The sequence below is a fragment of the Phalacrocorax carbo genome, chromosome 23, assembly GCF_963921805.1.
Source record: "Phalacrocorax carbo chromosome 23, bPhaCar2.1, whole genome shotgun sequence".
NCBI lineage: Eukaryota > Metazoa > Chordata > Aves > Suliformes > Phalacrocoracidae > Phalacrocorax > Phalacrocorax carbo.
In genome coordinates, this window is record NC_087535.1 from 3,030,928 (window position 1) to 3,043,221 (window position 12,294).

At 60.1% G+C, this 12,294-nt stretch overlaps 1 protein-coding gene across 1 annotated transcript; it reads left to right on the forward strand.

Moving 5' to 3' along the window:
- Positions 1-2,504: 2,504 nt before the first annotated feature.
- TULP1 (TUB like protein 1) lies at positions 2,505-7,916 on the forward strand. The gene is made up of 10 exons (XM_064472314.1): positions 2,505-2,688; positions 2,951-3,064; positions 3,178-3,312; positions 3,507-3,595; positions 3,843-4,016; positions 4,371-4,483; positions 5,001-5,109; positions 5,313-5,411; positions 5,703-5,874; positions 6,712-7,916. The coding sequence occupies exons 1-10, from the start codon at positions 2,505-2,507 to the stop codon at positions 6,843-6,845; spliced, it is 1,323 nt and encodes a 440-aa protein (XP_064328384.1). The 3' UTR covers positions 6,846-7,916.
- Positions 7,917-12,294: the final 4,378 nt, after the last annotated feature.

Here is a 12,294-nt window from a genome sequence, read left to right on the forward strand (position 1 = left end):
CAAAGCAGGTGAGAAAAGATCCTTCCCCGCCTGTCCCTGGTGCCACTGTCCCCTGCTGTGGGCTGTCCCCCAAGGGCTGGGGACATCAGGGACCCCTAAACCCCAGCCCCACACCGAGGCCAACTTGGGGCTGGACAAGCTGCTCTGTCAGGGTGCTGCAGCCCCAGGGTAGCATGAGGTTTTGGGGACACTTCCCCTCCAGGGCAAGTGGGTAGAGGAAATCCCACAGGCCGCCCTGCTCCTTTGTGCATCCTTCCAAAGCCCCTCTCCATCACTTCGGAGCACGCCATGAGGTGGGCTCTCAGTTCCTAACTAATGCTTTAATTAAGCCTCTCAGTTAAGCCGTCAGACGTGACTCACTTTCCCCAGGCCGTGACCCCGAAGGCCAGACCCCACCTTGCTGCGTTTTGGCACAGCCCTTGGCTACCGCCCGGCCTCGGAGGGGTCTCAGCAGCAATTTCATCAGCCACCCAAATTAATCAGCAGCCCCTCCTTGGAGGACTTTGTTAAGTAATGAAGCAAGTGGCTGTCCTCCCCTCAAGCTGCTTAAGGGATTAAAAGATGTGAAGGAGATTTTTCCGTGTGAGCTAATGACATAGAAGAAACCAGCTGGTTCCCAGGTCCGCTGTGGGACCCCCAGCTTCCCCCCGCCCCAAATCTGCAATGCTGGACTCCCACTGGGACCCCACCAGAGCCTCCCTCTTGCAAAACACCTTCACCCACTGCGCTGGGGCATCTGGGAGGGATGAAACCTCTGCGAGGGGAACGGTGCTTTGGTGGGGGCCTGGTGCAACTGGATTTACTTATATCACCTTCTGAGGGCCCCAAGCTGACACCCACTCCCCAAATATCTCCTGTCCAGAGTTAAGTGCTGCCCCACATGCTCTGTATTTGGCAAATCAGGGTTATTTATAGCCCCAGCTAACGGGGATTAGGTGTGCTGTGCCTAATCCCCCCTGCTTCGGCTGACCTCTATCCCAGCACAGCCCCACAGCTCCTTGCCTTCGATGGGAGCCTTTTGCATGGGCGAGAGGAGATGGAAGTATGGAGCCAGGCTGCCTGCCCATCCCTGTGTCCCCTGTCCCAGCTCAAGTCCCCTGGGATGCCCACTGGGAGACGAACTGGTGCCCAGGATGGCTCCCGGCCAGGGTCCCTATGGCATGGCATGGCATGGCTTGTCCCTCTGTGCCGCAGCAATCCATGGTGTCAGGGCAGCGCCAGCACCATGTCCCTCGTCCCTGGGGCTGGCATGTGGCCATCTGTCTTGGCACTGATGCTCTCCTATCTGTCCACTAACAGCTTTTTCTGTTTTCCTCCCTCTGCCTTCCCCGGGGGGCTGCCCCATGGTAAGTCGCTCCCTTTGGTAATAGCTTGTTTGAAGACGTAAGCGTGTCCTGGTCTCCCCGGAGCGGGTCCCTGCTCCCACGCAGGGCTGGGGAAAACCCTGGCTGTATTTTGGAAAGGGAGCAGATATTGTATGAGCAGGGGTTGCCTTGCAAAGGGAAGAGGGATTTAAGCCTGGCCTCGTCTCCACAGCACCGTCCACGGGGGCAGAAGGTGAAGAAGAAGCGGCAGGAGCCTGTGCCAGAGCCTGAGGCCAAGCCCCGGCGGCTGCGGGCGAAGAAGCCAGGAGAGGCAGGGGCTGCGGAGGAGCCCCACGCCCCGGTGCAGGGTAAGCACGGACCCCCCACAGCTCCAATGGAAATGGGGGGACATGCTGGTCCCCCCCTCACAGCCCCATCCTGCACCCCCCGCGCTCTCCATCGTGGGCGTTGCTTGAAACATACAGGGGTGAAGAAGCTGAGGAAGAAGAAGGAAGAGAAGGGGGAGGAGGAGAGTGACAAGGACCCCTACTCCAAATTCACCAGAGAGCCTCGGAAGAAGAAGGAGAGCCCGGCCCCCCGCTCCCGTGTGGCCAAGGGCGCCAAGAAGCAGCAAGGTGGGGGGGGCAGCACCCACCACTCTGCGGGCACCCACTCATGGCACCTCACATCCTTGTGCACCACGTCCTGCCGGTGCCATCGATGCTGCCGGTGTCCGCGGGGGCTCTGCACGTCCCTGGGGGGCGGGGGGGGGGGCTTGGCCAAAGCTCAGCTATGGACCCAGAAGGAAAGGGGATGTGGTAGGGGACCTCGGTGCGTGGCTTTGGCGGGGGGAGGCAGGAGGGAGGGGGACGTGCTCCCTGGGAATGTGGCAGTCGGCAGCTGGATGGTGCCACCAGCTCCCTGGGCAACTTCCCGGAGCAAAAGGATGGGGTGGTCAAAAAGCCGGGGCTCGCCGCCCCCCGCCCCCAGCTCCGCCCCCCAGGGCTGCGGCCGCGAGGTGGCGGTGTGGCTTTGCACGCCGTGCCCGGCACTGGCCACGTCCAACATGCCGCTGGCCACCACGGCTGGGCCGGGCACCCATGGCCCCAGCACCCTGGCCCTGGCGCGATGGGTGCCCACGCCGGCCGGTGCTGCCGAGGGAGGGTCCCTGCTCGCAAACCATGAGGCTGCGGGTCCCCGATGCAAGAGGCCATTGCGTTGCTGATGGCATGGTGTCACCTCTGGGCAGAGCCGGCTGAGGACTCGGAGGATGAGGAGGAGGAAGAAGAGGTGGAGAATAAAGACCCACCAAAAAAGCTCAAGAAGAAGCAGCCCAAAGAGCCCCCCTCGGGCGAGAGCCGGGAGAAGAAGCTGAAGCCGAAGGGTGAGTGCCCTGGGGATGGGGATGGCTCGAGCCTGGCTCTGTTGCCACTTGCCTCCTCGCTGGGATGGGGGGCACCGCCCGCGTCCCGTCCCCACCGTGGTCCTGGGAGGCTCAGGGGGCTGCAGGACAATCACCCCCTCCCCGTGCAATCTACCCCCAGCTCAACCCTTCCCACTGCCCCTACCCTGCCACCTCCCTGTCCCCATCCCTGCTTGTCCCTGTCCCCCCATCTGGCCGCACATGAGCCCCTCTCTTCCACCAGGAGACAAGAGTGACCCTGATGGCAAAGACAAATCTGCCAAAAGCACCAAGAAGGAGCCGATGTCCGTGTTCCAGGTGAATGGGGAGAAGAAGGAGAAGAAAAGCAAGAAGAAAGGTATGGGGCAAGCAGGGGGGTTGGCAGCCAGTCCTGCTGCCCCATGGCCTCACCCTGAGCCGACAGCACCCAGTGAGGCATGACGGTGTCCCCTGTGTGTCGTCCCCCCCCAGCCGCCACCGGCAGTGATGAGGAGGATGATTCCGACGCCAGCACCAAACCCATCAGGTCAGAGAAGAAGAAAAACCCCGTATCCCTCTTCCAGACTGGTGGGGACCCCCCCAGGGAGAAGAAAACAAAAAAGAAAGGTGAGAGCCCAGCAATAGCCATAAAATGAAGGATGGTGGGTGCTGGAGGGGCTCATGGGGGTGCAGGTGAGCCTCACCATGGAGAGGGGGGTTATGATCAGTGGTGTTGGCGTGGGTCTATGCCGAGGTCAGGTTTGGGGTTCGGCGGAGTCAGGCTCCCACCCCAACATGCCCCTGTCCGTTCCTGCCTGCAGCTCCTCCCAAAGTGGCCGAGAGCGAGGAGGAGACCCCGGAGACCATGCAGAAAAACTCCAACAAGAAGGGGAAAGGAAAGAAATCAAAGGTACCAAAAAACCCCTCAGAGCAGTGGGGGTCCCATTGTGGGGGGGAGCACCTCTTTCCCCCAGGGCAGGTCAGGTCAGGGGGCCAGAGCATCCCCCAGGGAGACCCTCCGAAGCACTGTCCCCAAAGCCACCAGGTGCAGAGCCACAGCCCGAGGGGGATTGGGAGCAAGGAGCAATTAGCTGGGAAAGGAGGGGAGCTTTTGGTAGGTTTGGCTTTGGGGGTCAGCATCCCCTCTCGTGTTGCAGCCGAAGGAGGAGAGGCCCCCGTCGCCTGTCATTGAGGTGGACAACCTGGAGGAGTTCGTGCTGCAGCCAGCGCCGCAGGGGGTGACCGTCAAGTGCCGGGTGACACGGGACAAGAAGGGGATGGACCGGGGGCTTTACCCCACTTATTACCTCCACTTGGATAACGACAAGAAGGTGAGCTAGGGTTTTGGGGGATGCCCACCTGCATCTCATCACAGTGGTGGGTCCTGGATGTGGTTGCTCCCCAGCCCTACGGTTCCTCTTGGGAAACGCCCTGAGCCGATGGTACCTGGGATGAGGAGCAAACAGCGGCTGGAGAGCCACGCTAATGCCAGGCTGGGCTCAGACCCTCCCACCCCATGGCTCAGCTGGTGTTTTAGGGATTGTCTTCGCTCCATGACTTGCTCAAGGTGGTGGCAGCAACCTGTTGGGCCAAGCCTTGCGCAGAGGGCATGGCGGGGTGGCGAGCCGGGGATGGCAGTGCTGATGACACTGCCCTGTCCCCATGCGGTCCCACCGCCCTCCCAGGTATTTCTCCTTGCTGGGAGGAAGCGTAAGAAGAGCAAAACCTCCAACTACCTCATCTCCATTGACCCCACCGACCTGTCACGGGGAGGAGAGAACTTCATTGGGAAGCTGAGGTAGGAGCAGAGGTGGCACCTTGTTTCGGTGGCACCTCGTTTCGGTGGCACCCCATTCCTGCAGCACCCTGCTCCCACTCCATGGGTTGCTGGCTGCCCCGAGCGATGGCTAGGTCAGGCAGGAGGCTAAATTCTGCGTTTCCTGCTGCTGGGTCCGACCCGAGGAGTGTCAGGGGGCCGGGAGGGGAAAACAAGCTTGTCTGGTTCCTCCCGGCAGACAGGTCATGGCTAGAAACGGCGCCCAGCTAGCCCGGCAAGTCCCGGCCCGCTGCACTGCCGGCAGCGGTGCAGCGATGCTGGGGGGTCCCCGGGGCAGCAGCACCCTGTAACACCCTGATTTAGGGGTGCCCTGAACCCGAACAAATGGCTAAAGAGGGGGAAGGATGGTGTTAGCCAGGGGCTGCACATGGGTTTTGCAGCTGGAGCAAAGCCAGGGCTGTGCCTGGATGGGGGGGAGAGGGAGGTCCAAGGGGACGCAGTGGCACCAGCCACCGCCATCTCCTGTCCTTGGCTGCAGATCCAACCTGATGGGTACAAAGTTCACAGTGTTTGACAACGGCGTGAACCCCGACAGGGCCAGCGCCGACTGGTCCAACGTGCGGCAGGAGCTCTCGGCCGTGGTCTACGTAAGCAGCGTGGCGGGGAGACACACCCCCCCAGGACCTCCCGGGCAGGCAGCAAGGGGGTCTTAACCTGCACCCCTTCTCTAGGCTACTGCCCCATGGTGGGGTGCAGAGATGTGGGATGGGCTGGGTCCATCCCATAGCCGCTAGCGAGAGGCTGCAGCCCACAGCGGTCACTGGTTTTAGGAACAGGGTTTCTCTTGCAGGAGACCAATGTTTTAGGGTTCAAAGGCCCGCGGAAGATGACGGTCATCATCCCTGGGATGAACGCTGACAACGAGAGGGTGCCCATCCGTCCCCGAAATGTAAGTCAGTGGCCAGACTGGGAGAAGCTCCTTGGGGGCTGGATTTTCTGGGGTTCACCTTGGATTTTACCCATTTCAGGGCACAGAAAGGCTTTCAGGTGTCCCTGAAATTCAAGGCAGCTCCCTGGGAGGTGGGAGATGTGGTGTTGGTATTTTTTTCTGCATGCTGGATCCCATCTCCCACCGGAATCCTGCTACAGAGCATCCCCCTGTGTATGCCATGGGGGTGGCAGGGCTCTGGGGAGGGGGGGGTCACCCCAACTCTGCTCTCCCCCCACTTGCTGTCCCCAGGATAATGATGGCCTCCTGATGCGATGGCAGAACAGAAACATGGACAATGTGATCGAGCTGCACAACAAGGCGCCGGTGTGGAATGACGAGACCCAGTCCTACGTCCTCAATTTCCACGGCCGGGTCACTCATGCCTCTGTCAAAAACTTCCAGATTGTGCACGACAGCGACCGTAAGCTGGGAAGGGGCGATGGCACTGGGGTTTTTTTTGCTGAGATTTAGTTTTTTCATGCATGGCTGCTTTAGGGTCCTGCCTGCCTTTGCTGGAGCTGGGATGAAGCCGGACAGGGCGCGCGGCAGCACCGCACAGGCAGCTGCCTGCCGAGGGTGCCGGCAGAGGGAGCGCGCCAGTCACCTGTTGCCAGGCAGATTAGGGCAAGGACAAATCCAGCGGGGTGCTGAGCACCCCACACCATACTACAGCCACCCACTCACCCCAGAGCATGACCCTGGCACGCACCCCACATTGCTGGCGGGCTCACCCTGGGGCGCATCGCGCCTCGGGACAGTCCCTCGGGGGTGGCAGCGGCTCTGTCCCCGCACGAGCGGCCGGACGTGGCCGTTTGTCACCTGTCCGGCGCAGTCAGAAGCCCTCGGCCTCCGGGGTGTTGGGTTACGGGACAGAAAAAACCTCTCGGGGGCCCCTGGTTATTTTTACAGATTTCCTGTCACCCGCCCTCCGATAGCAGCAGTCCCCCGGGGGGGTGGGCAGGGTCCCTGTCCCCTGGGGGGGCTGTGGCTCCCAGGGAAGGGGTGCTGGGGGGACCGAAGGGTGCCATGCTCCTGTGCTGGACTGTGCAATGGGAAAATGATGCTTTTTGGTAACACACGCTGTGGTACGCAGCAGCTGGTGCACAAAGCCTCAGGCAGAGCTTGGCAGAGTGGGGGGCAGCTTCTTTAGGATGCTGCTATATGGGTCCCCTGCGAAAAGTGTGGGATGGGTGCACAGGTGCCACCCCAGCCGCTCGCTGCCGCCGCACCGACCGGAGCCGCCCCCTCTCTCCCGCAGCTGACTACATTGTGCTGCAGTTCGGGCGCGTGGCGGACGACGCCTTCACCATGGACTACAACTACCCGCTCTGCGCCGTGCAGGCCTTCGCCATCGCCCTCTCCAGCTTCGACGGGAAGCTGGCCTGCGAGTAGCGCCGGGGCTGCCGGGACCGCCGGGGCTGCCAGAGCCGCATGCCGGCGTCTGGTGGATACTCCTGCATCCCCATCCTGCTCTGCTCCCTCGGTTTCCACCTTCTGCTCGGCGAGTGCTGGCGGTTACAGCCGCTCCTGGGGTGGCTCGAGGTGCACGGTGCCCGCGGAGTGCCGTGGGACGCTCATCTGGCCACAGCCACCCTCTCCGGGCAAACGGGACAGAACTCTGGTCTGGGGCAGATGGCAGAGTCAGGCCCAGGGTATATTTAGCAGATGAGGCTGACTGTGATCCCAAGCTCATCCCTTTGAGATGTTTCTTGGACTCGGATCCTGGAAACTCATCCCCCCCCCTTTTTTTTTTTCCTTAGATTCTGGTTTGTATTTCGTAGCTCAGTCTCTCGGTGAGAGGGAGGTTGGTGGTCTCAGTTTGTGTTTCCTCATCCCCCTCTGAGTGTGCGTAGAGCCTATGTGCGGCTGGGCTCTGCCCAAACTCCCAGCAAGGGACCCCCCTGCCCAGCTCGATGCCCCCTGGGCACCAAACCCCTGTTTTGCTCCATTTTGCCCAGGTGCAAGTGGCTGTACGGTGCCCATGGTGTCTTTGCACGCCCCAAGCTCTCTACCTACTGGGTCTAACCCTGCTTCCTGGAAGCCTTTGGGGATTTGGGTCCCTGAGGAGCAGCCTGGAACCCAGAGCACCGGTGGCACGTGGGCACGTGCCAAGGAAAGCCGGTGCCAGCAGAGGAGGGCTGGCAGCCACGTGAGGCAGAGCCGGCATCGCTGGCACGGGGCCGGGCTGGGTCAGTGCTGCCAGGAGGGACCTGGAAGGGAAAACTCTGGGTGCACCAGGAAGCACTGGGGTGACTCATGAGGTGCGGCCCTGAGTCACGCTCAGCACCTGGACGGGCCCTGCCGAGCCCCCCGTGTCCCCACTGCTCACCGCCCCGGCGCTCTGCGGCACCTCTCCAGACCCCACCGGGCTGGTGGTCCCACGGAGCTCCCCCACACCCTGGGTGTCCCCGCTGGTGCTTCCCTGCTCGTAGGGAGGTGGCAGATGGGAGGTGCCACCCTGTGGCACAGACCTGTGGGGTGTCACTGGCAAAGGGAGATGCTGGAGAGGGGCAGCTGGGGGGGAGCAGGGCAGCCCATGACCCCATTTCCAGCACAAAGCCACCTTTGTGGGGTGAGGATTTGGCTGCACGGACAGTCTCAAATCTGATTAATTCAGTGGTGAGAAACACCAGGACATGCCAAGATGCCCCAAAATATTGTCCTTGACTCCCCGATAAGTCTTCTCTCACCTGCTCAGCTCACACATTGACCCCAAGGGGGGGCTGATAAAATTTTGGGTCCCCTTCCCAGGATGCATACAGGTCTCTGCCCTATTCTGGGTGTGATCTGAGCCCCCCAAGTTAATGCTGTGAGCAGTAGCTGGAGCAGAAAGGCTGAGGAGCAGGAGATGGATGAGACATGCAGTTGTGCAAGAGGGATGCTCATCCTTTCTGGGCAGTGTCACAACGCTGCTGCGGCCTGAACCCATCCCTGTGCGGGGCTGGGGACAGATGACAGTGATGGTGGGACCACGAGCTACAGCTGGACCCCTGGCGAATATCTGCCCCAGTGGCTTTGCGGACGGAGCCCAGGTTTTCCCCTCCAGCTGCATGAATCCGGGCTCCGTGATTCATCGGCAGACATGGCGGGGGCAGATGGAGGCGGACAGCCCAGGGACAACGGGCCGGTGTGGGACGTTGTTCCTTACCCACACAGTGAAATCAGAGACCTTCCTGTGAGCTAAAGGGAGAACCAGCCACCGTGGTTCGGGGCCAGCATCCCCTGGCTAGGTATGGCCAGCAAATGTGGGAAAAGCAAGAGCTTTCTGCCCAAATCCAGCCACAAGCCCACCATCTGTTTGAAATCGGGAAAAGCTCAGCTAACAGTTGAGCTAACGTTTGTCCCCATTTCCTCCGGTGGAAGCAGAAAAGCCGAAGCGGGGTGAGAGAGAGGGGTCCCAGCTGTTAGCCCAGCTGCTCCCCAGGGAGTTCCTCCCTCTACGCACCCAAAAAGTCTCCTTGTTGCCCGTTGTTACTTGCAAACCCCTCGGGATTCCCAGCCTGCAGCCCAAGTGGAGCAAAAAATCTGCCGTGGGTGTCCAAGGCGATGCCACCCCATCCCAGGGCACAGTCAGAGCATCGGCCGCCCACCCCAAATCACTTGCACAAACCCTCTAACCCAGACCAACTGTGGCACGAGAAACAAATGAAAACAATTTAATAGGGCAATGGATATTTGGGCCCTTTGTTTGCGCTGGCTGTTAACACCAGAGGAGATGAGGAATGGAAGCAGTTGAAATGTGTATCTACTTTGGCCGACGGAAAGTGTGACGGATGCGCCGGCAGACCAATGGCTGAGGATGCTGGGGTGTGCGTGGGTGTGAAAGGAATGCTCGCTGCAAGAAAAGATCAAAAAAAAAAGGAGCCTTATCAACGGCATTTGAGTCCGAAGTGTGTGTCTTCCCTGAAGAAAGGGTTTTCTCAATCCCCAGCGATGATGTTTTCCCCACAGTGTGAGACTCTGAGGCTTCTGAAGCTTCATTTTAGGGGGCTGGTGTTAGGCTGGTGGTGCAGGGATGGGTTTAACCCCCTGAAGCGCTCATGAGGGGGCACAAGCATGGCCAGCGGCCGGAGGCAACTGTCAGCAGCTCCTCAAGGGAACCTCCTGGGAAAACATTTTATTTTTGTTAAGATAGTTATAAGGCAAAGGGAAGGAAAAAAAATAAGGTCCCACCTCGATGCTGAGCGCTGCATCCTGGCTGGGACCGACGCACTGTGGTGCTGGCGGCTCTCACAGGCGGTGGCTGATGGCATTCCCGTCCCGTGCCGGTGAGGGGGAAGGTGCTGGTCCAGAGCTGAGCAGGAGGATGGAAGCGGGGGGCTCTTCTCCAACCACTCATTTCTCCCTCTGCCCCAGACCCCTGGGGCTTGGGTGGGGCCCCATGCACTCAGCCCTGAGCCCAGGCTCAGCCCCTGCACTCTGAGGGGGGGCCGCGGGGTATTTCCATGGGGCTCTGAAAGGCAAGTGCCCCATCAGGCAGGCAGCCTGCGGAAGGAGAGGGCTGGCGGCATCCCGGCAGGTACGAGAGGGGAAGCCAGAAGCCAGCACTGGGAAGCTGCTCACCCGGCAATGGAAGGGCTGGAGCTGTTTGGTTCCCAGCAAGTGCCCTGCCCAGCGGAGAGCATCGCCTCAGCCTCCGGGGCTCTCGCTCTGTGCTTTGAAGTGGTGATACATTAATTAATTAAAGAAGTGATCATGACAGAGTGTTTTTCTCTCCCCTTCCCCTCCCCGTGTATTTATTTTGGTGGCTTTTTTTTTAGGAGGAAAGGCAGACTTGGGGCCGGTAAGCTGGGCTGCGTGTTTGCAGGATGGGCTCTTTCTCAGCGCAGCAAGCGACAGGCTGTAATGGGAAAGCCAATATTTTTCAACTGCTTTTAAAAAGGAATCATTTTTTAATTAGTGAATCCATTCTAGAGAAGTGTTGGAGTTTTACAATGTTGTAGCTGTTCTTGGTGTCTTGCCTAGACTTGGATGTTCTGGCCATAAGAAAATATTATTTATGGCGTTGCTGCCTGCAGCTCTTTTATATTATAATTTGGGAAAGGAAGTTGCTGTTCCCACCAGTGGACGAAGAATAGCAGAAATGAGGATTAAGGACTTCTGAAGGAGGAAAAAAAATAAAAATTAAGAGGCAGGACTGAAACAAACCACTGAGCCGGGCTCAAGTCGCCGTGCTCCAGAACAAGCTCATGCCGGCATCGCCGGCGGATGGGTCGGATGCTGTGACCGAGTCAGAGCCCGACCCCAGCAGGCCCAGCAGGGCCGGCGCAGTGGTGACCCCCTCGGTACTCCCCTGCGCAGCGTCACATGTGTTCTTAAACATTTGCAGATCAGGCTTTTATTCATGGGCTAATGCACGCTTGTTTGCTCATGCCTTACTCAGCCTAAACTCCTATTGAACTCAATTAAGCCTGTCATCTCCAGGAGCAGTCAATGTCATTTTTGCCCAAGTAAGGGATGAGTAACGAGTGCTCCGAACGGCCCTTGGAGAATAGCAGCCATTTTGTTGCAGTTTTTGGTCCAGATTTCTTACAAGTTAGCACCAGGCCAAGGGTGGAAGAATGCGATACGGCTTTATTAATCACACACGATTGCTGAATGTGCTGGATGCTTTGGAGACTGTCGCTTTACGGGCTGCAGCGTTGGCTGTCTTGTCCCAAAAAGCTTGAATACAACGAAGCTCGGCATGAAAATTAGAAAAATATGTTTCTAGAGGGATGGGATGCAAAGAGCATCCCTTCCCCGAGCCGGGAGGATCCTGCTCCCCAATTTACCTCTGTGGGTTTTGGGTACCACGGCACAGGTCCTCGGCACATGCTGGACCCCGTGGCTGGGGGGGGCCGGGGTTTCTGCCGTACGTTGGCCGTATCTGGGCCGCGGTTCCCGACAGTCGGGCTGGGTTGTGGCCAGGGACTCGCATGCGATCAGCCGGCTGCGGCTTAGCGCGTTACCACCCATCGGCTCGCTCCGAGGAAGTGACCGCGGCCTGGCTCCTGGCTGGGTTCCCTTGGGAAATCGTAACCGCGTGGGCCGAGATCCCTGTCCTGGGTACCACGGGGTGGGGGTCTGGGAGAGAGGGGGAATCTGCATGCTGGTGGGGTGTGGGGGGATGAGGAGGGCGATGAAGGTGTTTGGAGGGGGATGAGGGTGTGAGAATGGGGATGAGGAGAGGGATGAAGGTGGGCGACAAGGTATGAGAGTGTGGAGAGGACAATGAAGGTGCGTGGATGGGGATGAAGGTGTGTGGATGGGGATGAAGGTGTGTGGACGGGGATGAAGGTGTGCAGAGCGGGGATGAAGGTGAGCTTGGGGGGATGAAGGTGAGCTCAGGAGTTTGAAGGTAAGCTCAGGGGGATGAAGGTGATCTCAGGGGGATGAAGGTGAGCTTGGGGGCATGAAGGTGAGCTCAGGGGGTGGAAGGTGAGCTCGGGGGGTTGAAGGTGAGCACAGGGGTTGAAGGTGAGCACGGGGGACCCTGGCTTGCTGGGACGGGCCAGCAGCACCCTCATGCCCCGGGGCTGCATCCCGGGGCAGCGGGCCAGAGAAGGAGAAGGAAGAGGAGGAATAGAAGGGTGAGGAAGGCTCCTAGAGGCCGCTCCCAGGGCCGGGCCAAGCCGGGCTCTAGGGCTGCCCCTTTCCACACAAATCCCTGCCGGCTGCTGGGAAGCCCCGCGTCCCGGTGCCCGTCGGGGAGCGCTGCCGCCGCCCCGGGAGAGAGGGAGGGTCGGCGGGGTGGAAGGAGGGAGAGGAGGCTGGGAGGGCCGGGAGGAGGGAGGGAGGAAGGCAGCGGGAGGAGGGAGGAGGGTCGGCCCGGCCCCGCCGCCTCCTGATTGACTCCCAA